This window comes from Hesperophylax consimilis, chromosome 30, assembly GCF_061612785.1.
Source record: "Hesperophylax consimilis isolate HC1 chromosome 30, BYU_Hcon_1.0, whole genome shotgun sequence".
Classification (NCBI taxonomy): Eukaryota; Metazoa; Arthropoda; class Insecta; order Trichoptera; family Limnephilidae; genus Hesperophylax; species Hesperophylax consimilis.
The window spans coordinates 11,434,747-11,460,700 of NC_142865.1; the positions used below are offsets into that span (position 1 = coordinate 11,434,747).

At 32.2% G+C, this 25,954-nt stretch overlaps 1 protein-coding gene across 2 annotated transcripts in view; it reads right to left on the reverse strand.

Annotated features, from left to right (window-relative positions):
* The window catches only part of LOC149409635 (uncharacterized), a 78,267-nt gene that overhangs the window by 43,955 nt on the left and 8,358 nt on the right, over nucleotides 1-25,954 (reverse strand). For both annotated transcript variants that reach the window (XM_089649489.1, XM_089649488.1), the window contains exon 2: nucleotides 8,215-8,315. In XM_089649489.1, the coding sequence (XP_089505615.1) occupies nucleotides 8,215-8,315 (101 nt within the window). The remainder of the gene's footprint in view (nucleotides 1-8,214; nucleotides 8,316-25,954) is intronic.

Here is a 25,954-nt window from a genome sequence, read left to right on the forward strand (position 1 = left end):
TCATTCTTTTGTATACACAAACAAAAAAAATATTATGCAAACAAAGCGTAATTACTAATTTGTTACTCATAATATTCAAAACAAAATAATCTTAAATATACAAATTCAGCCAGCGTATGTTTGCGCTCGCAAAACTCGAAAAGTAGTCGACCAATATCTCTGAAAATTTCAAAGTTTGTTGTTATGACAAACTTCAATCAGTGTTTAACGCAGCAGTACCGGGGTTTCTAAATATTCGCACATTTCAGAACACCTTCGTAACCTTCACTGGCTCAACTGCCCTGAAAGAATCCAGTACAAACTGTGCTGGATGATGTTTAAATCCATCAATGAAATGGCCCCACCCTACATCTCTGAACTATGCGTCCCGGAAAACACTGATCTGAGGCAGTCAACTCTTAGATCAGCAACATCATCAGCTGTAGGCAGACTTATGGAACCTAAGCACAAGCCAAATACTAAGTTTGGTGATCGCGCTTTCCGAGTATCTGGGCCGAAGGCTTGGAATAAACTCCCTCCAGAACTAAGATCCATAACAAGTCCAACAGAATTTAGGTCTAAACTAAAAACTTACCTTTTTAGCTGTCATATCCTTAAATTAAATATACCATTCCTGAGAGAAAGTTCAGTTATATCCAAATTTTCAATTATGTCCTAAATCCTGTATCTAAATTTCGCTAATAAACAATTAGTTAATGTTAATTAAGGTTAAACGCAACGCTCGTTGTATTCTACGTGTGCACAGATGGCGTTAATTAATTAATTTTGTTTAAATACGCTTTTGCAAGGTATTGCTTTACAGTATTAAGACAAATTATTTGTTTGCGCCCTCATATACGCAATATGAATATTAATAAATAGTTTTGTCCATATAAAAACTCAATTCTATCGAGAAAGGCATACAAATACAATATTGGATTGAATCATCGGTAAAATATTGTATTTGTGTGCCTTTCTCGAAAGAATTAAGTCTTTAAAGGAACAAAACTATTGATTCATATTCATATTGCGTATATACGGGCGCAAACAAATGATTTGTCTTAATATTGTAAAGCAATACCTTGCAAAAGCGTATTTAAACAAAATTAATTAATTAACGCCATCTGTGAACACGTAGAATACAACGAGCGTTGCGTTTAACCTTAAGTGTTAATCTCATGTGACCTACCAGGTGCGTATTGTACTGTATATTATCTCCATCTATAGTTAGTAATAACATAGATCATTGTAGAAATGTATTATATATATTTGTACAGCGCCTTTGAGGTGATTTTGCACAAAAACGGCCCTATACAAATCATTCAAATATTATTATTATTTATTAGTGCAAGGAGTGTTTAGAAGAGTGTGGTGTAAATAGTAGAAGAAGTTAGTAACGCAATATCTTTGCACTGATTAGATATAGCAAAGCCTTGCGGGGTCCACTAGTTATTAATAATTAAACAGTATAATTTCGGTTGTACATGCAAAATTCTAAAATACATAATTCTTATATTTTAAGTACATATTATTTATGCTGCCTTTCTTACACTTTTTGTGGCGTAATGGTCAGCGTAATTGATAGGGGTTCGATTCTCAGCCGTAAAATTAAAAAAAATCCTTGTATTTAAAATCGTTTTTCTTAATTTTATACGCGTGGGTAATTATTGAAGTGTGCGGTGGTTATGTCCATGTTCCTGAAGAAGGCTCAATTTTCCTTACTTCAGCTGAAATTGATTGAATATTTTCAAATATAGAAATTCTTCCAAGTAGAAAGGTGAATAATATGTAAAAAATTGCTGATATTGATCGAATGTAGAAATTCTTCCAAGTCGAAAGGTGAATAATATGTAAAATTTGTTGAAATTGATCGAATATTTTCAAATATCGAAATTCTTTCAAGTAGAAATGTGAACAGTGTGTAAACATTGTTGAAATTGATAGAATATTTTCAAATATAGAAATTCTTCCAAGTAGAAATGTGAATAATGTGTAAACATTGTTGAAATTGATAGAATATTTTCAAATATAGAAAATCTCCCAAGCAGAAATGTGAATAATGTGTAAACATTGTTGAAATTGATCGAATATTTTCAAATATAGAAATTCTTCCAAATAGAAAGGTGAATAATATGTAAAATTTGTTGAAATTGATCGAATATTTTCAATTATAGAAATTCTTACAAGTAGAAATGTGAACAGTGTGTAAACATTGTTGAAATTGATAGAATATTTTCAAATATAGAAATTCTTCCAAGTAGAAATGTGAATAATGTGTAAACATTGTTGAAATTGATCGAATATTTTCAAATATCGAAATTCTTTCAAGTAGAAATGTGAACAGTGTGTAAACATTGTTGAAATTGATAGAATATTTTCAAATATAGAAATTCTTCCAAGTAGAAATGTGAATAATGTGTAAACATTGTTGAAATTGATAGAATATTTTCAAATATAGAAAATCTCCCAAGCAGAAATGTGAATAATGTGTAAACATTGTTGAAATTGATCGAATATTTTCAAATATAGAAATTCTTCCAAATAGAAAGGTGAATAATATGTAAAATTTGTTGAAATTGATCGAATATTTTCAAATATAGTAATTCTTACAAGTAGAAAGGTAAATAATGTGTAAACATTGTTGAAATTGATCGAATATTTTCAAATTTCGTATTCTTTTTTTAAAGTACATTATCAATTTCATTGGGCTCTCTGGAGCATCAGTTTTCTTTAAAATCTGTATAGATCTTCCTTCTAGGGATGAGGTGTTCTGCGGGTCAGGCCAAACGACCTCCGTGGCTGTAAAAGTTCGCACACATGACCTTAGCTAAGGAAGGTTGGGGAAAAGCCCTTTCGTCCTTTAAATTATCTAGTCTAGACTGATATATTTTCTAGACGAAAATCAATTATTAAAAAAAAACTAATTTTCCATGAGAATTACAAAGATTTCTATAAATATGATTTGAAATATCGTTTTTAACGGTCAACAAAATACGTGAAGTCGCCTTAATATATATTTTTGGTTCCATGATAACTCAACACAGTGACAATTCAACACACCTTTAAAAAGTGATATAAAGTCATTAGGAACGATGGAAAAAAAATTTAAACCTAACCGAGCTAATGAAGTTTTTGTTTCATCACTTTCCATGACTTTATATAACTTTTTAAAGATGTGATGAATTATCATTTTGATCATTTATCCGGTCACCATATTTTTTATGTGAATACTGCACAATAGTTCTACCGTCTGGAGCCAATGATATTATGGGTTCCATGATATTTCATCAAAATTAAAATTTAACATACCTTTGAAAAGTGATATAGAGTCATTAAAAGTAATGAAGCAAAAACTAGGTTTAATAGTTACCTATGTGACCTATTTAACCTAGTTTTTGTTTCATCACTTTTCATGACTTTATATCACTATTTGGAGGTGTGTTGAATTGTCATTTTGATGACATACCCACCCGGTCACCGAGATTATGTTATCCCCAATTGGGATGTCTTGTGAAGTTGGAGGTAGAGGCAAAGGGAAGGAGATGGAAACCAAATACAGCTAAAGCCATTTCAAACAACGTTTCAATACTGAAGGATGGTCTTACACCAGAGAGATAGATACTATTAAAAAATAGTTTTTATTTTGCAAAAACAGTACAAAAACCACTACATTGCAAAAGCTGCAAATAAAGTTACAAAAGAATTATTTGGCATAATAAACATATACAAACATACACGTGTGAAAAACGAATAATATATTTGTTCAATGCTTAAAAGAAACGCGGGCGAAACCGGTTTGCAAAGCTAGTATATAAATATAGTTAATTTACGGAATCGAAAATATTTCGAAATAATGACCATAGCGATTATGCACATTTCTTGTACATAATAAATGATCAAAATGGCTAAATTTGACTGTTTCACGGTACGGAAATTAGCCAATAAAACTAACAATGCCGACATTGTACAATTTATTTACCAATGACAACAGCATTTATAGACGGATTAATCAACAATTAATTAGTTGCACTTGGAGCCAAGTAGACAATAATGCACTATTGTTTAATGCAATGCAATCATAATTTACAAAAATATACAATATTTTTTTATAATGAGTCATCGGGTAGATCATAGACATTCAAATTAATGGACTTGCCCTAACAAGAAATCTGGCAAACATTTCGACTAGCTGTAGGCAAACCACGCAGATTTTTGGCCCCATGAGGGTTCGAGAATCCTTCGAATAAACTAGAACATCAGTTGTACATTGACCACCGAAAAGCGCGCATTGAAATAACCAGAATACTAGCAAAAACGTAAAGTTCGCCAAAGTATAGCAAAGGTTTGCAGCGCAATACATTATGGGACATTTCTATGCATCTGAATGTTCGTTTTGAAACAAACCGCCTGGTGTAGTGATACTAAAAACGAGTGAGGTGAGTATATTATAACACATGTGTAAAAGTATATTTCTGAATAGTGTAACGAAATATTGAAATATTGAAAACAAGCCCAAACTTTTCTTTATCCGATTTGGAATTTGTAGTTAAACTTAGACTTTCGTATGCAGACTTTGATATTACAATGCGAATTGTCCGTATACTTATTATTTTTATTGATTAATATGATTGAATAAATAATAATATTTTTACACATTTGTGTTTACTTTTTTTTTCACTTAAATTCCGCATTTTTTGTGCCTATCTATGTGTTATTATATTTCATAGTATAATTATTTCAAAATATGGAATGTATCGCATTATTTTAAATTGCATAATTTTGAGAAAACTAGGGTTTTCATTTTTTAAATTTATTTGTGTACTTCAAAAATGCTCACACCTGGGACACAGTGTTGTTCGAAAAAGTTCCTCCCGCGCTCTGCGCGACTAGGTTTGTTCTCGATAGACGGCAGATATTTTTTGGATTGTATGAGGAAAATGAATGCCTATTTTAACACAATCTAAATTTTATATACACGGTGTCCGGAAAATAATGTTATAAGTGGGAAATTCCTAGGCAATCTACATTTATATTTTTATATTTTTTTTAAACTAAGGGGTTAAAAAAACTTACGAACCATTTTAAAATACAATTAATAAACAAGTAGTAACAGATAGTAACAGATAGTAACGATAGCAACCCCCTAGCAACCTATTTTTTTTAAATTTTGACATTTGAAAAATTACAACTTTAGACTCGTTTTACTCGAAAATGAAAACTCAAATTAAAAAAAAAAATACAACATAATCGAGTCCAAATTTTTTGTAAATTCACCATTTTCCCGCTTACACCACTAGTTTCCGGTCACCATGCATAAGGTATGCATTTCGGTATAAAATTTATAACAGAATTTTTGCTTGGTAACGTTGCTAAACTAAATTTTACAAGGTCTATTTAATGGATTTATTATTCGATTAAAAATAATCGATGCGTGACGTTCTTTGTTTACGTTTTTAGTTACATTGGAGTAGTTATATGTGCAAGAAGTACTTCAGAACTTTGATAAAACTGATATATTTACATAGACAAAGATATTAATTTGCGTAATGCGGGCATTTAAACGCGTAAAAAAAAACAAACAAAGAAAATCTACATAAAATATACATTAGTTATTTTTTTGTCACACCACAGAAGATATCTACCGACCAGAACCATGGATTAACGTAATGTATTCACGAAGGTTATGATACCATCAAAACATATCTCACTTTCATTCCTACGCTTTTAGGCACCGTAGTAAGCGTTTAAAGATGATTTGAAAGGGAGATATGTAAATACGAATGTTAGAGGGAGCGCGCTAGTAATAAAAAACGATAATAATTAAGCGAAAATAGAGAAAATATATAATAAAACACGACTCGTTTGAAATACACCAAAAATCTCTCGACAAATGCTTTAGTTGCATTTAAAGATACGCTTTGATTTTTATTATGCCTATATCATATTAAATAACAACAAAACGTGTAAATAATTTTCGTAGCTTACTTAGCGATTTTTTATCTATCGAGGAAATTTCATATAATTGATGTTTCGGAAAAACAAATGTATAGATATTATCTTAAAAAAAAGCACATACATATTTTTAAAACTTTAAAACTTAAAGAGTTAAACTTGTTATATATCGGTAGATATTCGGAATGCGGAGGCTTAAAACCACAATCAAGAATTAAAACTTTGCTTAAAAATTAAACTATTTTCGTAATAACTTACTTGTTTTGGCAAAACAATGTTTTTTTAAACTGTACCGACTAACCAGATAATGTGTTTATTTATTTATAACTAACAGTACCCCGCCATGCGTTGCTGTGCCAAAGTCTGTCTGTGCAGATAGAAAAACAAATGCGCGTGTTGCTTTATTGTCCAACAGATTGCGCTGTTTAAAAAATACATGTTTTTCCAATAATAATAATAATAATTGGATGACTTGTATAGCGCCTTTTTTGTGCAAAATCACCTCAAGGGCGCTGTAGAAGGCACTGTTTAAAAAAAACATGTTTTAACCACAGGTCACATGTGATTTCTATATAATATAGGTATACGGGGTGTATCGGCACGTACCCGACAAACTTTAACCAGCTATTCCTTAGCAAATTTGGAGTAAAAAATGTTATGGGCACTTTGCTGTCCGGTAACATTTTTTTTAATAAAAAAATTACTATTCATATTTTCACCACATGTCACCACTGTTTGATCCTTTGTCAAAGTTTGAGGACCCACATGGCAATATTGTATTCGAGTTTCGTTGAATAATATACGTACGTACCTACATTAGCGCGCTTTTACGATCACAACGAAATGGCATGGCACCATTCGTCTCATTTTTAGCTATTATTATTTAGTGTGTATGAAAGAGCGAACACGCTTTTTGACACACTTGCTAATAACAGCTGTTGAACACGAGAAACAATGCCAATGACAGTGACGGAGTGTGGATTTTTTTTATCATTTATTGTTTTTAATTGAAAAAAAATGTTACCGGACAGCAAAGTGCCCATAACATTTTTTACTCCAAATGTGCTAAGGAAAAGCTGGTTAAATTTTGTCGGGTACGTGCCGATACACCCTGTATAGATAGGTAGATAAAATAAATAAGTTTAATTCAAACCTCTCATCAGTTTTGAAGCTGCATAAATAACGGCTCGATTTAAAATATTACACGACGTAGTGCATCGCCTAAATATAGATTTTTTTATATGTAGATTCGTCGGGATATTCAGAGAAAAGTTTTTTCTTCTCTCTAAAGTTATAAAAAAATATTATACACTAAAGACATACGAAAATATTGTTTAGTTTTATTATATTTCCAGCTGAATAATCGTTCGTCACAATAAAAATAAGTCATGTGAGGTTTTCCTGTAAATAAATACAATACTATGACTATTGAAAATTGGAATTATAACATTTGACACGGAATTTTGCGACGCGTTTTTTCAGACAAATAAACGTATTTGCGAGCTAGAATAAGCTAGAATAATATTAATATAAATTATTTCCTTGCCAAGCGATTAACATATATTAGTTTGCCAGGGGTATTTTTAAGGTTCAAAATATCATGAAATCGAGGCAACTGCGGTAAGCTACTAGCAAATCCACGGTGGATTTCTTGTCACATCTACCCTAATCCTGTCATAATAGGCCACGGAAATTGATTTTTTATGATTTGACAATTTTTGGTGGTCTGATAGTAAATAAAATAAAATAATATTACCTGTGAATGTAACAATATAATGAAAAATAGATAATAAGTATTTACAAATATCCATAGATTAATGGATCTGCAAAATTCATATTATACATAACATAAAGCCTTAGACACATTACGCTATATTATGCGCGCATATACGTATTATAAGTTGGGGTAACAAACTACGCTGTAATCTTCCTCAGCAGAGGGGATTAGATCAATTGGGGAACTGCCGCCGAAAATCATTTCTTTGTATGGGATCTGTCACTTTGACAGATGACAGCCGCGTAATAACGGGGCTCCGTAAATTGTTATCACCCCTTCTCCTGTCGTAGGTAGGAGAATGGGTCGCATAATTTATAAATGTAGCCTGGCTAGCAGATCACAGCACATATCGTCGCCACGCCCACACTTAAGCACATCATCTTTTTAGATGTGACAGGTCTGTATGGGATTGTATGGCGATTAATATATAGCGTAATCTGTCACCCATTTTATGTATAAAATCAAATAATATAACGGTTACTATTCAGTGATTATATTAAACTTACCGGTATTGGAGGTCGTTCCCTAGCCATGGTGCCCACGGGACTTGGAATTTTAGATGGACTACTGCAGCTCGAAGATATGCTCCTCACAGGACTGGTTAAACCTGTGAAAAAAATTAAATCAATACATTATATAATAAATACCTACATATATTTTTAAAGAAGACAAACATTCCCGGGTTACGAATAACCTGACAATATTCAAAAAACTTAGCATCATACGAAACGGAAGATTGTGATGAAGGACTAATAGCTAGCAGAGGAATTCAACTCACGACGCCTGGGTGGGAACCCAACGCATTTGTACTATAATAATAATAATAATAATATCTTTATTTAAGAAAGTTTACACATTACAACTATATATACATATTATGGTGTACATTAATTTGTAACTTTTATATTTAAGGTTATAAATTTAAACAAAATGAAGAACTATTAATACAAACATAATATTTTGAAGGTAAATAGAAAATAAAAGCACAGTTGTGGTTTCTCAAATACCGCCTCACTAGGCTAGCCTGTGTTGAGGCAGAATTATTTGTGTTAGTTCCTAATACCATTGAACATACCTATACTTGTACTATCAGCTACTAAACGCAAATTGTCATACGTGATAGATTCAGCAGAAAAATCATACTTTTTGATAATAGTGTTTTTAAAAAATGCTGGCGTCCCACAAGGATCGGTTTTGGTTCCTTTGAAAAATAATAACCTATCGTGCGTTGAAACCGATTGAAATTGATAGGTTATTTGAAATCGGAAAACCAGCCACATTTGTCAACTCAGCCACTAGGAAATTTAATAGGAAATAATATGTTCCGTAGTAGGAAATGAAATTATTTGGAAAAAAACAGAATCGTGAGGGAATTAAATTTGTTTAAACAAAAAACCTAATATTATCAGAAATACTAATTTCAGTTGTGGGTCTGTCTGTATTTAACTCTGGTTTTGGGCCTGTCTGTATTTAACCCTGGTTGTGGGTTTGTCTGTATTTAACTCTTTTTAAATGAGTTTTGAATTCAAGTGCATTTTCAAAATTGGAACTGATTGTGTCAAGAATTCGGACAAGACCTTGGAGAGACGAACGTATCCATAACATATTATTTTAATTATAATTTTAAGAACTGATTGTTGTGTCAAAGAAAAGATTATCCCTTAATTTTCACGGGTGTGCGCCAGTATTTTTATATTTATATTTTATTATTTTACCGGAACTTTCAATAATGAAGTCGAATAAAAAGTTTCAATGCTGTGTGCTCAACTCTGGTTGGCAATCTATAAAAACGAGCAGTTCTCATGCGGAAAAACGTCAACCGTATACAAATGTTGGGCACGACCACAGACATAGGAATTAATAGACGAGAAGATAATGGCGAGGGGTAAAATCAACTGTTGAAGAACGAAGGGGGTTAAGCTGACTGTGATTCGTCAATAAATCAATCTGACAGTAAATAGGCATCTCGCATTATAATATCACCATTTAGTTCTTAAAAGTAAAATCTGCTTTTGAATGAATAGACATTTTTACATGGGAGCGCAAATTACTCGCCACGTTATGAACTAATTTGCGAAGTCCAAATTCGGCAAAGTAAATTTCTTCTGTTTGCAGAGTCGTAGTTAGTTTCAGAGTATTTAGTTAACACACTTTTACAAATGTTTCATAATTTACTTACCCCAGTAAACAACGATGAGCACACTTGAGAATCGCTACATTGTGATGTGATAGTATATGTTTTTAAAACTGATCCATATAATACGGTGTGAATAAGCTTAAAATAAAGTAAAATAATGCTTACTTATGGAATGTAATACGACAATTGGGTTTATTCTCTTTTTCACATCTATTTTTACAAGTTTTCATATCACAAGTCAACATTTTGCCGTGTTATTTCGTAAAATGAACCGATGATGCCTCGACCATAGTTCGCACAAGAATGATGACGTCACGTTTTCAAATTTCACTTGAGGCCATACGCGAGCCCAGCCGGCTCCAATGGAACCGGTATGGGGAGTGGGGATAATACGCTTTTAATCACTTAGGGCAGGTCTACTATTATTCATATGTCTATGGGCACGACTTTGATCTGCGGCTGTGCATCGGTGACGAATTGATCAATGACATTACTTCTTAGGAGCACTTTCCATTGAAATGCCGGTAGAACAAACACGGAATTTCCATCTGAAGTATTATGTATTTTCTAATGACAGATGTTGTCGACGTATATTGAACTTTTTTGTATGCGAATAACACAATAATGACAACTGTTTGGAGTTCGCAGAACTATGCCCACCCAAATTCAGGTTTGAGGAGGCTAAAGAGATGTGGGAGAGGAAGGTTGGGAAGTATCTTGCTATGCTATACATGGTCACAAAACACGGCTAAAGCCATTTCAAGCAAATATTCCATTCTAAAAAAAAGTCTTGTCTCCATACCTTCCAACGTTTAACTCACATACTCCTTAGTTTATTTGTTATTTATTTTTTTGGACGCATATTAATTATTGTTTGCATGTACGGTCATACTTGATATGTATATTATACATTGATTTACTTTACCATTTCAAGTACTATTATTTAAAGGGTTTTCCAATAAGAGGTGTTATTTTAAATAGCCCGCTATTTCGGTAGATGTTACTTTTAAAGCTGTCATTTTTTGACATTTGACAAGTAGAAACTACGCCATTAATAAAAATGGAACGATACACGCTTCAATAACGCATTGAAATTATTAAAATTCACTTGAGTGAATCAAATGCAAATCATCTTGAGTGATGAGGCCCATTTCCACCTCGGTGGCTTCGTCAACAAGCAAAATTGTCGCATCTGGGGCTCGGAAAACCAAAGGGTTATTGTTGAAAAGCCTCTCTATCCTCAACGTGTGACTGTTTGGTGCGGTTTATGGTCCGGCGGAGTCACTGGACCTTACTTTTTCGAAAATGAGGCTGGAGCAACAGTTACGGTGAATGGATTGCGCTATCGAGAGATGATTAATGATTTTTTATGGCCGGAATTGGATGGTATTGATCTGGACAACGTTTACTTTCAACAAGACGGCGCTACGTGCCACACAAGCAACGAAACTATTGATCTTTTACGATTGAATATCAAAATAACACCTCTTATTGGAAAGCCCTGTATTTAGCTATTTTATCCATGTATTATGTTACACTTACATACATATACTGTCAATTTACTATATAAAAGCCCGATAGGGCGTTAATAAATAATAAATATAATAAATAAAATAAATAAATGGTTGTCTTTCACCATGACCATATTGAGAGTATCTACTACTGCAAAAGAGTCCCGATCGCCTGGAACCAGTAGGATTATAACACCCTCGATTGGAGTTTGTTATGAGGCCAAAGGAGTGCAATACCACCATACAGAAATAAAACGTTGCCTAAAATGGCTTTAGAAGTTTTCTTGATCAGTTCTGAATGGCCAGGTTATTCTACACCTTCCTCTACCCCTACCCACTACCTTCAAACTCACAATATACCCCAATTGGGTATGCCATAGTCCCACTGGTTCCAGTTGGCGGCTGGGAGCAGTTGGGACTCTTCTGCGGCATTGAAAAAAAATAATCGGAGAAGGAGACTAAGGAGAGGAATGTTCGCAAGAACCCGACCATTCAGATCTGCTCACTAAACACCGGTAAAGCCATTACAAGCAGCGTTTCAATAATACTGAATGGTGGTTTTTCATCTGGGCGATACTGAGAGTATATAATAGGAGAATTATTTCAGACCTGGTTGTGTTACACAGAGTCATTAACAACTTAATCGATAGTCCTGCCATCCTTGCCACTATTAAACTCCATGTGCCGACTATGAATACAAGACAAAATATAACATTCTTCTGTAATACATACAAGACCAACTATCAGACACACTCACTGACCAATAGGATGCATGATCTGGGGAACAAGTATGGGGGTGCTATTGATTTATTTATTGACTCCATTTATAGAATTAAGCATAATCTATACCAACACTTCGTCGAATCCTACAAATTAGAGTAGCGTTGGTAAATTAGTTTTAATGATTTGTCTTATATGTAGTGTTGTTGTTATTTATTTTTTACTTTATGTTACTCTTACGTTTTACTAATATTGCTTCATATTTAGTTTTTTTTTTAAATTATTTGTTAATATTTTCTCATTATTCTTGTAATCACAATTTTACAATTATGTATTTTGTACCTTCTTTACAATGGATTACATCTATTTACTGTCAGTGTCTCCTGTATAATACAGATATTCTCCTACGTACACTGCATCATGTATCACTTCTATGTAAAAGCCTTTTTAGGAGTATATATATATATATAAATAAATAAATATATCACTCATTGTTTTTTTTTATGATGATATAGCTATTAATAAGTGTTAAACATAGATTGATGAAAATATAGAAACTATTATCAAAAATGAAAAATCAGCGTCCCTAATGAGAGACGTTATAAGAAATAGTAATTATCACATGTCATAGATTTCACTTTAGAATTTCACTAATTATTACGTTGTACTCTGCAAGTGTTGATTTTTTTGTATTCATAACACCATGCTGAACTTTCTAGTGCTATAAAAAGTGCTAGCGCAGATACATGAAAAATCACGGGATACATATTAATGTTTTAAGGTAGTTTTTAAGTTAAAAAGTTATTTTTATTATTTTTATTTAACGACAATATAAAGTAAACTAAAAAAGATACAATATTAAGTAAAGTAAAAAGATACAATATTAAGTAAAGTAAAAAGATACAATATTAAGTAAAGTAAAAAATATACAATATAAAGTTAAGTAAAAAAGATACAATATAAAGTAAAGTAAAAAAGATACAATATTAAGTAAAGTAAAAAGATACAATATTATGTAAAGTATAAAAGATACAATATTAAGTAAAGTAAAAAAGATACAATATTAAGTAAAATAAAGATATAAAGTGATGTAGTTTGTTCTCAGTCCTCCTCACTAGTTATTCCTGTTCCGAGGCGGACTGTAGTTTGTTGTATTTGTGTTGATCATGATTTCCTTATCTTCTAATTTGTTGGTTCCCACAAAATATAAAATAAATTAAGCAAAAAGTATTTATGTTTGTTGTCTGTAGGTTGCGTTGGGGTTACTTCATAAATTTAATGATTTCCTCATCTTCATGTTTAGTTAGCCATAATTTGATGTCTTTTTAAACTTTTCTATATCCATGGAGTTTTAAATTTCAATAGGAAGGGCATTATATAATTTTATAGCATGGAAATAATGGTTTTTCTGGCCGAAAGATGTATTTAATTTTGGAATGTTTAGTATATTTGAGGATTTCGTCCTTGTAGTGTAGGTGTGTTGTTCAGCAAGGTACTCATATTTTTCTTTAAAATTGAGTAGTGCATTTTTTAGTACAGTTTTATAATGCTGAACACGTTAAATTAAAAAAAAAACTTTTTTTTACGGAGTCCTTATGGGTACTTTCAGGATTATTTTTATTATTACTTTTTGTGTTTTAACGAGCTGCTTCATGTGAAGGTTTGACGCAGATCCCCATCCAATAATCCCATATTCTTATTTATAGTTGAATTGTTTGTTTGGAAAAATAAATATTCTTCTATGGAAACATATTTTTGTATGGGAAAATAAACATTGGAATTTTCGAAAAAGGTATTTATTTTTTACTTCTACCATCATATAGAATCACCTCCCGAAGTTAGCGCACTTTCCCCTGGGACAACCTGTACAAAAAATTAAAATATGTAGCTACTGAAAATAATAAGAATTACGTTTATTTTAATGTGAAACCGAACAAGAGTTCGCTCTGTCTGGAGCTAGAGAGACTATGGCATCCTCAATCGGGGTGTGTTGCGAGGCTAAATGTAGTGAGAAGGGTAAGGAGATGGAAAGAAGAAGATGGGGAAGTACCGGGCTATTCAGATCTGGTCACCAAAGACTGCCAAAACCATTTCAAAGAACGTTTCAATTCTGAATGGTGGTCTTACACCAGGGCAATACTGAGAGTATTTTCCACTCTGGAACAAGCCACAAATATACTACCATATATTATTTTAAATGAGTAATTTGTGAAATAACACAAATCAATCAAATGAATTTTACTAGCGCGCGCTGGGATTTGAACCCGCGACTTCCAGCTTGCTATTCAAGAGCCTCACCCCTGGACCACGTGGCAGTCATTTTTTAATTAAATTTAAAGTATTTTTTTAATTTAACAAAATTTTAAGCAAATTTTGCAAAGTGACTAATAATTTTTACACCATTTAAAAATAATCATAATAATAATTTGAACACCATTTAAAAATAATCATAATCATAATTTGAACACCATTTAAAAATAATCATAATAATAAAAAAATTATAATTTGAACACCATTTAAAAATAATCATAATAATAATTTTAACACCATTTAAAAATAATCATAATAATAATTTAAACACCATTTAAAAATAATCATAGTTTTACATGACAAAATTTAAAAGATAACTTATATCATTGATGTCGCTTTACCAAATTCCTGTAATATTCAAAAATCTGTTTGTGAAAAAATAAGAAAATACACAGATTTAGGAAATGAAATAAAAAATAATTTGGCATTCTCAGACTATAAAAATATTACCATTCGTTATTTCGGCTACTGGCATTATACCTATCTCTCTAATTAAAAATTTAGGCGTATTAGATCAATCAAAAAATTTATATATAAAGATGCAAAAGTCGGTCATTTTGAATACATGTAGGATAACAAAAGATTTTTTAAATATTTATGTTGAGGGATCAGTAGGATTTATAGGCCCTGTTAGAAGTTCTACCGAGCCGAACCCTCTGATATGAAAATATCTGGAGTCGGTGAATTATTTTCCCATTTGATCTCTGGTGAGTTGACGTGTTGTTCTTGTATTGTTTTGTATTTATTTTGCTTATATAATGCACTTACATAATGTTGATTGACTAGATGATCATTTGTGGAAAAGTGTGTGGAAGGGTTAAGTTTTTCCTTTGGGGAAGATTTAACCCGGACAACAAAATCGAAAGTTTAAAAAAAAAAAATTGAACAGCATTTAAAAATAATCATAATAATAATTTGAACACCATTTAAAAATAATCATAATAATAAAAAAAATAATAATTTGAACACCATTGACTAATAATTTGAACAAAATTTTCACTGCAATTAAAAAAATATATATTATCATTTCTTATTCAGTTTACATTACCTAATTGGTCATTTTCCACGCTGTATAATCTCAGTTCGTAACAAAATGACTAATAACACTGTTTACTTTCCATTTTTTGCCGACACCAACCGCACATTGGACGGTATGTACATAAAATTATTACAATAATCACTCGACATTGGTCAATATTTATTTATTTACGTAGATTTTTGTGGCCATTTCAAAACGAAGATCTTCATCGAGCAGGGCTGGGAAGATTTTTAATTGGAGCAGAAATCCGTTTATACAAAAATAAAAAGTTTATGAACGGCAAGCGCTGGCGTCATGAAATTAGCAGTTATTCATATATGGAATTCATACCCTAATTGGGGAATGTATTACCTTTAAGTCATAATTTAGTTGTAAATCACTCGACATTAATCTTAGTTATAAGCCACTAGTTATAAGTCACTAACTATGAAACTTAGTTATAAGCCAAAGTCTAAGTGATAAGTGGAATAAATTAAATGCATAAATTAAGTTGCTATGCGCCCTTGAGGTGATTTTCTCACGAAAAGCTATACAAATAATCCAATCATTATTATTATTATCGAATGATTAAATTGTGAAATAACCCAAATCAATAAAATTAAATTTACTTGTAATTATAAAAGTAAAGGAAATTAAGTACCTGGGTGTGATACTAGATTCAAAACTAACTTTCGCAGCAAATTTTGAATATGTGCTAAAGAAGGTATCTAAAAAAATCAATTTTCTTAGAAGATTAAGAAATAAACTAAATGGAAACACTACAGAGCTGATTTATAAAACTATAGTTGCTCCACATTTAGATTATTGCTCTACTGTGTTGTATTTGGCCAATGAAGGAAACTTGAACAAGCTAGATGTTATACAGAATAGAGCTATGAGATGTATACTAGGAAAAGGAAAATACGCAAGCATAGATCAAATGAGAGAACAGCTAAATTGGATTTCTATTAAAAAGAGACTATTATTTAATGTGTTAATTTTTGTACATAAAATCATGAACAACCAAATGCCAAAATATTTTAAGGATGAAATTGTTTTTAATAGAGATGTTCATAATTACGAAACCAGAAATGTAAATAGGATTAGATTGCCACATATGAAAAAAACAAAATCACAGAACTGCCTAATGTACAAAGGACTAAAAATATATGATGAAATGCCTGAAAGTCTGAAGAATGAAGGAAGAATGAATGTATTTAAAAAGAAATGTTATATTTATTGTAAAAATATGTAAAATTACAAAATGAAATATGATCTTGTTTATATTAGTTTATATTCAAATGTATAAACTAACTCAATAAATAATAAAAAATAAAAAAATAAAAAATAAAAAAAATAAAAAAATAAAAATAAGCAATAATTAGTCACCTGAAATATCAATACAAATTGAAAATATCTCCCGAGTAAGAATAAATGCCGCCAACGGGAATTGAACCCGCGCCTTCTGATGTCCGGTCAGGCGCTCTGAACCACTGAGCTATGTCGGCTTATTTCCAACACGCCAAATAATTCAATGTGTACTAGTACTTCAGTCAACAATTACTGCTTTTTATATTTTTTCACTTGTAAACAACCTTATTTTATACTTTATTTTTATTAATTATTGCTTATAATTATTTGCTATACTTTGTGCTATGCATAAAACCTTGTCTTATAAACATTAGTTTTTATAATTAAAAAAAATAAAATTACTTGCCTACGCCGGTATTAGAACCCGCGACCTCCGGATTGCTAGTCAAGAGCCTTATTTCTCGAGGTCGTCAAACTATTTTTAACAAAATTAGGTATGTTTCCTCGAATTTTAAAGATATGTCATTTAACTTCGGTAGATTTCATTGAATTTCGGTAGATGTCATTGAATTTCGGTAGATTTCACTGAATTTCGTTAGATTTCATTGAATTTCGGTAGATTTCATTGAATTTCGGTAGATTTCATTGAATTTCGGTAGATTTCACAGAATTTCGGTAGATTTCATTGAATTCCCGTAGATTTCATTGAATTTCGGTAGACTTCATTGAATTTCGGTAGATTTCATTGAATTTCGGTATAATTCACTAAATTTCGGTAGATTTCATAGGAAATCCGTAGATCCACCAAAATTTCGGTTAAATTGGCATTGAACAATCTTTCACTATTGTGATTCGAATCAAAATCAGTGCCAAAAAATCACTGACGCGTTAATAGTGATTGCAAACTACTGATCGATAAGTTTTATTTGTAGATTAGCATTATGCAATGATTGATGTATTACGCGGGTCGCATGTCCTACAGCGGGCCGTAGATTGCCCAGCCCTGCTTTACTCGCAGAACAATGGAAAATCTTATTTTATCAAAGTGTTGGGATATGATGTAAAAACATTTATACCACATGGTAACATTGTAAAGTGTGTGAAAAAGTTTTATTTGGAGCAAATGTTTAACATCTGTCATTGATTCATTATCAACAAAGAGTAAAGTTGACAGTTTAATAAGTCGTATGTTTAAATCCGAACATCCGCAAACCAAAATGTTTTCATGTATACATGCATTATATTTCTACTTAACTAACTAACCACATGTCATTTCCCGGCTGGGGAAGGCAGAGAGTATAGACCGCCAAACTACTCGGTCTTGATACACACTCCTTGCCTCATTTACATTCATACTCGAGGTGAGTCCTATGAGTACTTTTCGTTACTGGGTACAATGAGTACAGGTACAAAGAAATACCTGGTAAAAATACCGGTGACAAAATACTCAAAAGTATTTAATACCGACCTGAGGATTGATTTCAGAATAAGTAATCTCTAAACTGCACTGCTCACATATATTCTGCCCACATATTCCCTACAATTTCTACGTAAGCTTGATTCCCCCACAAAAAAATTCACATATGTACTTCCCCACAAAATATTTCAAATCCATGGGAGGGGGGGGGGGTGTTGTTACAAAACTTCTGTGAAAAAAATTATTCCCCACAACCAAAAATTCATATGGGATTCCCCACTCTTTTTTTCCTAATCCATGGGAGGGGGGGCGGCTACGAAATTCCCCACATTTTTCAATTTGTTTATAAATGATTTTACTTTTTACTGATGACCTCAAAATTTATAAAACTATTCAAAATATTTACCATTGCAACATTCTTTAAGACAATATCAATAAATTATTCATTTGGTGTAATGAAAATAGACTTAAAACAGAAAATATCTCAAAATGTCAAATAGTTAAATTTTCTCGAACAAAAAATCCAGTGATTTTTGATAACAATGCTCTCGAGACATTAACACAAATCAAAGACTTAGGCATCACTTTTCAATCAAATCTTTCACTTGTTAACCACATTACAGAAATCTCTAATAACCAGAATTTTTAACAATATAAAGTGTATTAAATTGTTATATTTTGCCTAAGTAAGAAGTCAACTTGAGTACAATTCTCCTGTCTGGAACCCACACTATAATATACGAGTATATGTAGAAGCTGTTGAAAGAATACAAAACAAATTCTTAAGTTTTATAAATTTTAAAATGGGTATTCTAGCAATTATGTTGAACTACAACACTCTGTTAAATTATATGAATATGCTCAAATTGTCAGACAGAAGAATTTTCACTGACTTGGTATTTCTATATAAAATTCTAAATGATTTAGTTGCTAGTTCGGTATTGCTATAGTAATTCTAATGGAGGGAAATTATACCAAGTCAGTGGACATCTTCAATTTATCTTTAAACAAATATAAAATGTTGTTAATGAAGAAATTCACTTCCAAATTCAAAATAAGACGAAAATTATTGTTTACATTTGATTTCTAAAAAACTCAAGCAACGCTGAGTACTCGAGCTAGCTTCCTATAAAAGTTCGCAATAACGTCACTAAAAACCAACGGCAATATTTTGTTCGCGTAACAAGCTTCTATATATGGACAATGATTCACGTAGCTAGGTCGAATTCTGAACGGGACATTTATATCACAGGTTCTCAAACTTATTTCGACCACTGCCCACTTTGAGAAAAAAATATATAGCGCCTCCTTATATTTTTTTAACTTACCTTTTTACATTAACATCGGTTGCGCATCTTAAAAACAGCTATTGCAAATATAATTTACTAATAACGGCACGAACTGAGGGTCCGATACAGTTTGCCATGCAAACTTTGAGGAACCAAAGACGGTGATAATTAAAAAAAAAAGATAATTTTAAAAGGTATAATTCCATTATTAGTATTAAGAGAAAGCTATAAGCCAAAAAAGTGTAAATTCTTGGTATACCTTATATTGTAGGTAATAGGCATTAAAATCGCTTGACAAACGGAGTCTAGAAACGTTGGATTTTAAGCCGAAAACTGGTTTTTATTTATTTTGTAAATCATTTTATAAGAAAGCAAAAAATTTAATCAAGTGAAACTGTCACAGATAATCTTAGCTATAATACTGTATTTTTTAAAGTTGTTTCCTTTACGCGTTCATACATTTCTATTGAAAAAATGTTTTTTTTAGTAGTTAACATTTATATTTTTTATTGAGTAACTTATTTTATTATTTGTATTCTACTCAAGCAAAGCGATAGTATAACCTTCAATTTATCTAAAGCATATTTTTTGGTATTCATAATGTACACCAATTCGTTATAAAGATTAATCAAAATAGTGATTTAGATAATAATAATTAAAAATTCGCCTTAAACTAACCAACAAATTGGCCTATACCTAGTAATGATATAAAAAATATTTTGTTATAAGGAAGTAAAATCAAACAATTATTATTTAATTCAGTTAGATTCCGTCGTGTTTTGATAGATAGAATTTGTCTACCGTCGCCCCTCTAGATTTCCTTAACGCCCCCTAATTTTATTTGAGACTTTTACTGCCCCCCTGAAAGCCTCCAGCGCCCATAAGGGGGCGTTATCGCCCACTTTGAGAAATACTGATTAATATACTGCACATTTGAACTAGTAGGAATTAAATACTGAAATCAATTTAAAGAAAGGATATTCTTGAGCTAAATAGCCACGGCCTTGAACGAAATGGCGTCCGGAGAGTTGTGATTTACGCGACCTTTGTAAATTTAAAATAAATATCACAGACCTATGAAAAATCACGGGATATTAAAATTATAGAATTGATAATTGTACGTTCGCTAAAAGGGACAGACCCTCGAAAAATCACGAAATTCAACATTACTTGTCAAGATCAACCCTAAGAAATGTAAACAAAACAAATAGGTACACATTTCAAATATAGAAATAAAACCTTCGTTATCGCTTGTTTTAATTTGTGACACATCAGTTCCAATTTTTAAAATAATTTTCTTTTAACATATTATATCACTTTATCGCTTGGGACTTGGGAGAACCCCACAAGAGTACCAACTGCTCCCAACCAATGGGAAATCTGAAGTCAATGAGAATTTGGCATCCCCAATTGGGGTATGTTGTAAGGATGAAGGTAGTGGGGAGGGGAAGAGGTAGGGAAGAGAAAGGTGGGGAAAAATCTAGTTATTAAGATCAGGTCACCAAACTCTGCTAAAGCCATTTCAGGCAGCGTTTCGATTCTGAATGGCGGTCTTTCACCAGGGCGATACTGAGAGTATTCACAGTTAAATATATTCAGCTCAAGAATTTTGAAATATCCAATTTACCGTTAACACTTCAGGTTAATCTGTTCGCTTTTGAGAACATCTCATTTGTCTCGTAAAAATCACTTACTATCATAGTGAGAAATATGATCTAAACGGTGTTAGAAAGATAAAACACCACGCTTTATATTAAAATATTGATGTACACCATGGAATAATTAAAATGAAAACTAAAGTTTTCAAAATTAATATAAAAAAAAAAAAATTACTTGGTGATTTTTTTTATTAATTATTTTTATATGAAACTACAAAGAAGAGAGATGAAAATAACGTTTGCAAATAAATTTAAATAATAAAATGCCTGTTTTTTTATATATTTTACATTCATCAGTAATTAATTTTATTTACAAAAACGTAAGGTGAGCCATTTTAACTGTTTTTCATGTTCACATACTAATTTACATACAGGATTAGGACATTATTGAATATTCCGGTATTTATTTTAATAATATATATCTATGTTCTTTAATGAGCGTGTCATCAGGAGGCACATGCAGATATTGGGAGTGGAAAACACCAACAGATGCAGGAAATTTGAAGAGGGTGAAGAGACTCCAATTCACCTTTGGTGCCAATGTCCCGCTCTGTTGGGAACAAGGCTCAGATACCTGGGAAGACACATTGTAGAACCAGAAGACATAGCCACATATCCAATAACAACCCTGGTGAACTTTATTAAAGGGACTGGGATGTTGTTAAAGGATTGAGGTAAAATGGGAAATAGCACAATGGGCCTATGGCCTAAGTGCTCACGGGAACTACAGGGTTTTCCAATAAGAGGTATTATTTTGAATAGCCCGCTATTTCTGTAGATGTTACTTTTGAAGCTGTAATTTTTTGACATTTGACAAGTAGAAACTACGCCATTAATAAAAATGGAACGATACACGCTTCAACAACGCATTGAAATTATTAAAATTCACTTGAGTGAATCAAATGCAAATCATCTTGAGTGATGAGGCCCATTTCCACCTCGGTGGCTTCGTCAACAAGCAAAATTGTCGCATCTGGGGCTCGGAAAACCCAAGAGTTATTGTTGAAAAGCCTCTCTATCCTCAACGTGTGACTTTTTGGTGCGGTTTATGGTCCGGCGGAGTCATTGGACCTTACTTTTTTCGAAAATGAGGCTGGAGCAACAGTTACGGTGAATGGATTGCGCTATCGAGAAATGATTAATGATTTTTTTATGGCCGGAATTGGATGATATTGATCTGGACAACGTTTACTTTCAACAAGACGGTGCTACGTGCCACACAAGCAACGAAACCATTGATCTTTTACGATTGAATATCAAAATAACAGCTCTTATTAGAAAACCCTGTACATATTTATTTGACTTTTTACGTAAGTATGAGTAGACTTACATTTTATTGGTCATGATTTAAAAGATATGATATTAAAGCCTTTTTTTACCTAGCTTCTGTGCAGTTAAACAGTATATAGTTTTAATGCAATTTAAATGCGTATTTTACCACTTTTCAAAGGCATGTTTTAGTTGTATATTCAACAATAAATCATTGTTCAATCCGAAAAAAGAGTAAACACATTATTATTTTAACATAAATTTTCGCAAGAAATTGAAAAATTTCATATTATAAATATTTATAGGCTGGATAATTCATTCACTTACACATTTGACTATTAATTATTTTAATTAAATTATGACATCTAAGTATATTTAATTATTCATAAACATGTAAATAATGTAATTAATTAACGAATTTAAACATTTTAAAATCACTAATTACACAAAGAAAAGAAAGTATTTAGGAACTAATTTGATTAATTGAATTAAATGAAAAAAAGTTAAGATTTTAGGATTTATGATAGCAATTTATCATAAAAGATGAAATAACTATTGAAGAACTGGGCAATAATTTTAGTAGTCATAGAAGTATGGGACGCCCGAGGAAGACATGGCACGATCAAGTGAATCAGATACTCGTGTCGGGCCATGTCAAGAGTAAAGCATAATATAAGAGTATGTATGAGACGATGTATGAATGTGAATGAGGCAAGAAGTGTGTGCCAAGACCGAGTTGTGTGGCGGTCCGTCCTCTCTGCCTGCCCCTGCTGGGAAACGGCGTGATGGTTAGTTAGTTAGCTCGTGAAAAATTACTCCGATAATTAAAAAAAATAATCTAAATGTCTACATAATATATTTTGCAGTTCTTGCCTAAACCTCTTGTCTTGCTACGTCCGTTCTGCCGTGTGGAATACATAGCAGGTCGTGGTGTCGAACCTGGCGGTAGTTGTTCGGTACGAACAATATATATCGATACAGGATGCATGTATGGGTTGTCAATGAAATATTTAATCTAAAAAATATATTATAAGCAGTAATTATTAGCCTATAACACAAATATAAATTGAAAAAATCTTCCGCGAACAAAATACATGCCAGTTTTCGGATTCAAATTCGGAAAAATTTCCTGATAAAAAATACATGACGCCAACGGGACTCGAACCGAGTTTTTTGGTTTAGTTTTTAGTTCGAGTTAAGTTAATTTATTTATTAATTAATTTTTAATTAATTTATTTATTTAATTTTTTTTTAGTTTTTAATTTTTTAGTTCGAGTCCCGTTGGCGTCATGTATTTTTTATCAGGAGATTTTTTCAATGTGGATGAGTGTTTCAGGCGAACAATTATTGCTTATAAAAATAATTGTTATCCTTTGTGCTATGCATAAATAAAATCTTGTCTCAAAAACATTAATTTATCAAAAAAATAATAATTAATATTTGACAAGTTCAAGTATTTCACCTAAAAATGTAGACAATTTGTCTCAACGCCATCTAGTGAGAGAGTTAGCACTTACAATGCCTTTCTCATATAAAATAAAGTTGGTTGTTCTCAGGTGAAAAAAAAAATGTAACAAGCAGTAATTGTTGAATGAAACACTAGCATATATTGAATAATTTCGCGGGTAAGAAATAAGCCTCCATAGCTCAGTGGTCAGAGCTTTCGACCGGAAATCGAATGGACACGGGTTCGAGTCCCGTTGGCGTCATGTATTTTTTATCAGGAGATTTTTTCAATGTGGATAAGTGTTTCAGGCGAACAATTATTGCTTATAAAAATAATTGTTATCCTTTGTGCTATGCATAAATAAAATCTTGTCTTAAAAACATTAATTTATCAAAAAAATAATAATTACTATAGGTTTCATATGTCTTATACTGATTTATAAATGTGGAAATTCTAACTATACAACGAAATACACACAAATTCACGAATTTCTGACAGCATTTTTAAAAAATATAATGGTACAATATGCCAGGTGCCTGAGGGGTTAAAAAAACCACTTCTATTGGCTGATCTCTTCGGTGATTCAAAACAAATTTATAATCAACGATTTACATGATGGACAACCAGTAATATTTTTTGCAAATTTAATGCTTATGCTGTGACTGTTCAAACGTATAATTTTTGTTGCAGTGACCAATTATAATCGCCTTTTAGTATTATGATTTCGAGAGGTTTTCCCCGAGAGAAAATCGCTTCGATCCATAATAGCTTTTTTACTTCGACTTGCTTTGCATTTCAACATTTTTTGTATTGGTCATTCTTAACCCTCCAATGGGTCTGGGCAATGTACTTTTACCCCTGTGGATGGGCAATGTGGCCTGGTCAGGCCACATAAGAGGTGTGGGCTATCAAACTAGTTTAAGATAAAGGCAGGTGTGCAAATAGTGTGTATGAACGTGTCAATATGTTGTATATGTGTATATAACGGGAGGAACACAATGTTTACGATGGCAAGTCATTTTTCCATCAGAAATCTGGCCAAGTAGGGTGGCGTAAAAACTTATCACAGTAACTAAATCCAACACCACTTTACAGTTTTCCGGTGTGAATTTGACATCTGAGCGGGTATTTGGTGTCTGAATCGCAGACTCACCAGACCTTTATGTCATGTGTGATGGCCTGTCCAGGCCATGTGGTACAGTCTTTGAATTTTTTGTCTAATTTTTTGTTCTACCAACTAAACGCAAACTCATCGGCAGTAGCATCATTCAACGCAGCCCGCTAAGTTGTATATCATATTAATACCGCTTGCCAAAAAGAAAATCACAATTGAAAAACAAAATGGCCTGACCAGGCCACATTTCCCATCGGAGGGTTAAACTTAAACATTATTAGGCGAGTCAAAATGAATAAATACCATCGATTGACCAATCTTTACAAAGAAGACTGCTGTGGCTAAGTCATCAAGGGGATTCAGACTAGAGGTGGCTACCAAAATCATTATAAGAGCATTGTCTAATATTATTTTTGTTTTATGTGAGAACCCCTCACAAGAACTCCAGAGCCAGTGGGGAGAGAAAAGAGCAAGCAAAGAGGAAGGTTGGGAATGTTCTGGCTATTCAGATCTGATCATTAAACATGGCTGAAGGCGAGGCTTAATGTGAAATAACTATTTTCGATTAATCTTTACTACGACTCGGTTTACATTATGAATACCAAAAATACGCTTTGGATAAAATGACGCTAAACTACAAAAATAAATATTTTTCGTAGAATTTTATTGTTTGAACTCAAAAATAGTATAAAATAAAGTCGGTATCCGTGTCTGCCTGTTTGTGCGCTTAGTTCTTCTAAACTACGCAACGGATTTTGATAGGGTTTTCACTATCATTTAGAGAATTTCTTCCGGAAGGTTTATATATATGTAAATTATATTTATAGAAAGTAGAGAAAAGTCGATGTTTTGTAATGAAGTCGAAAAATAAATAATAATAAATAATGTACTACGGAATAATATAGAATTGTACGATATATATAAGGCCCCTAGCATCTCTGCACACATGAGACTCCTCAGGCTGAGATGGGCTGGGCATGTACAGAGAATGCCGGATACACGCGTCCCAAAAAGAATTCTGACTGGTCACCCAGGTGGAAAGAGA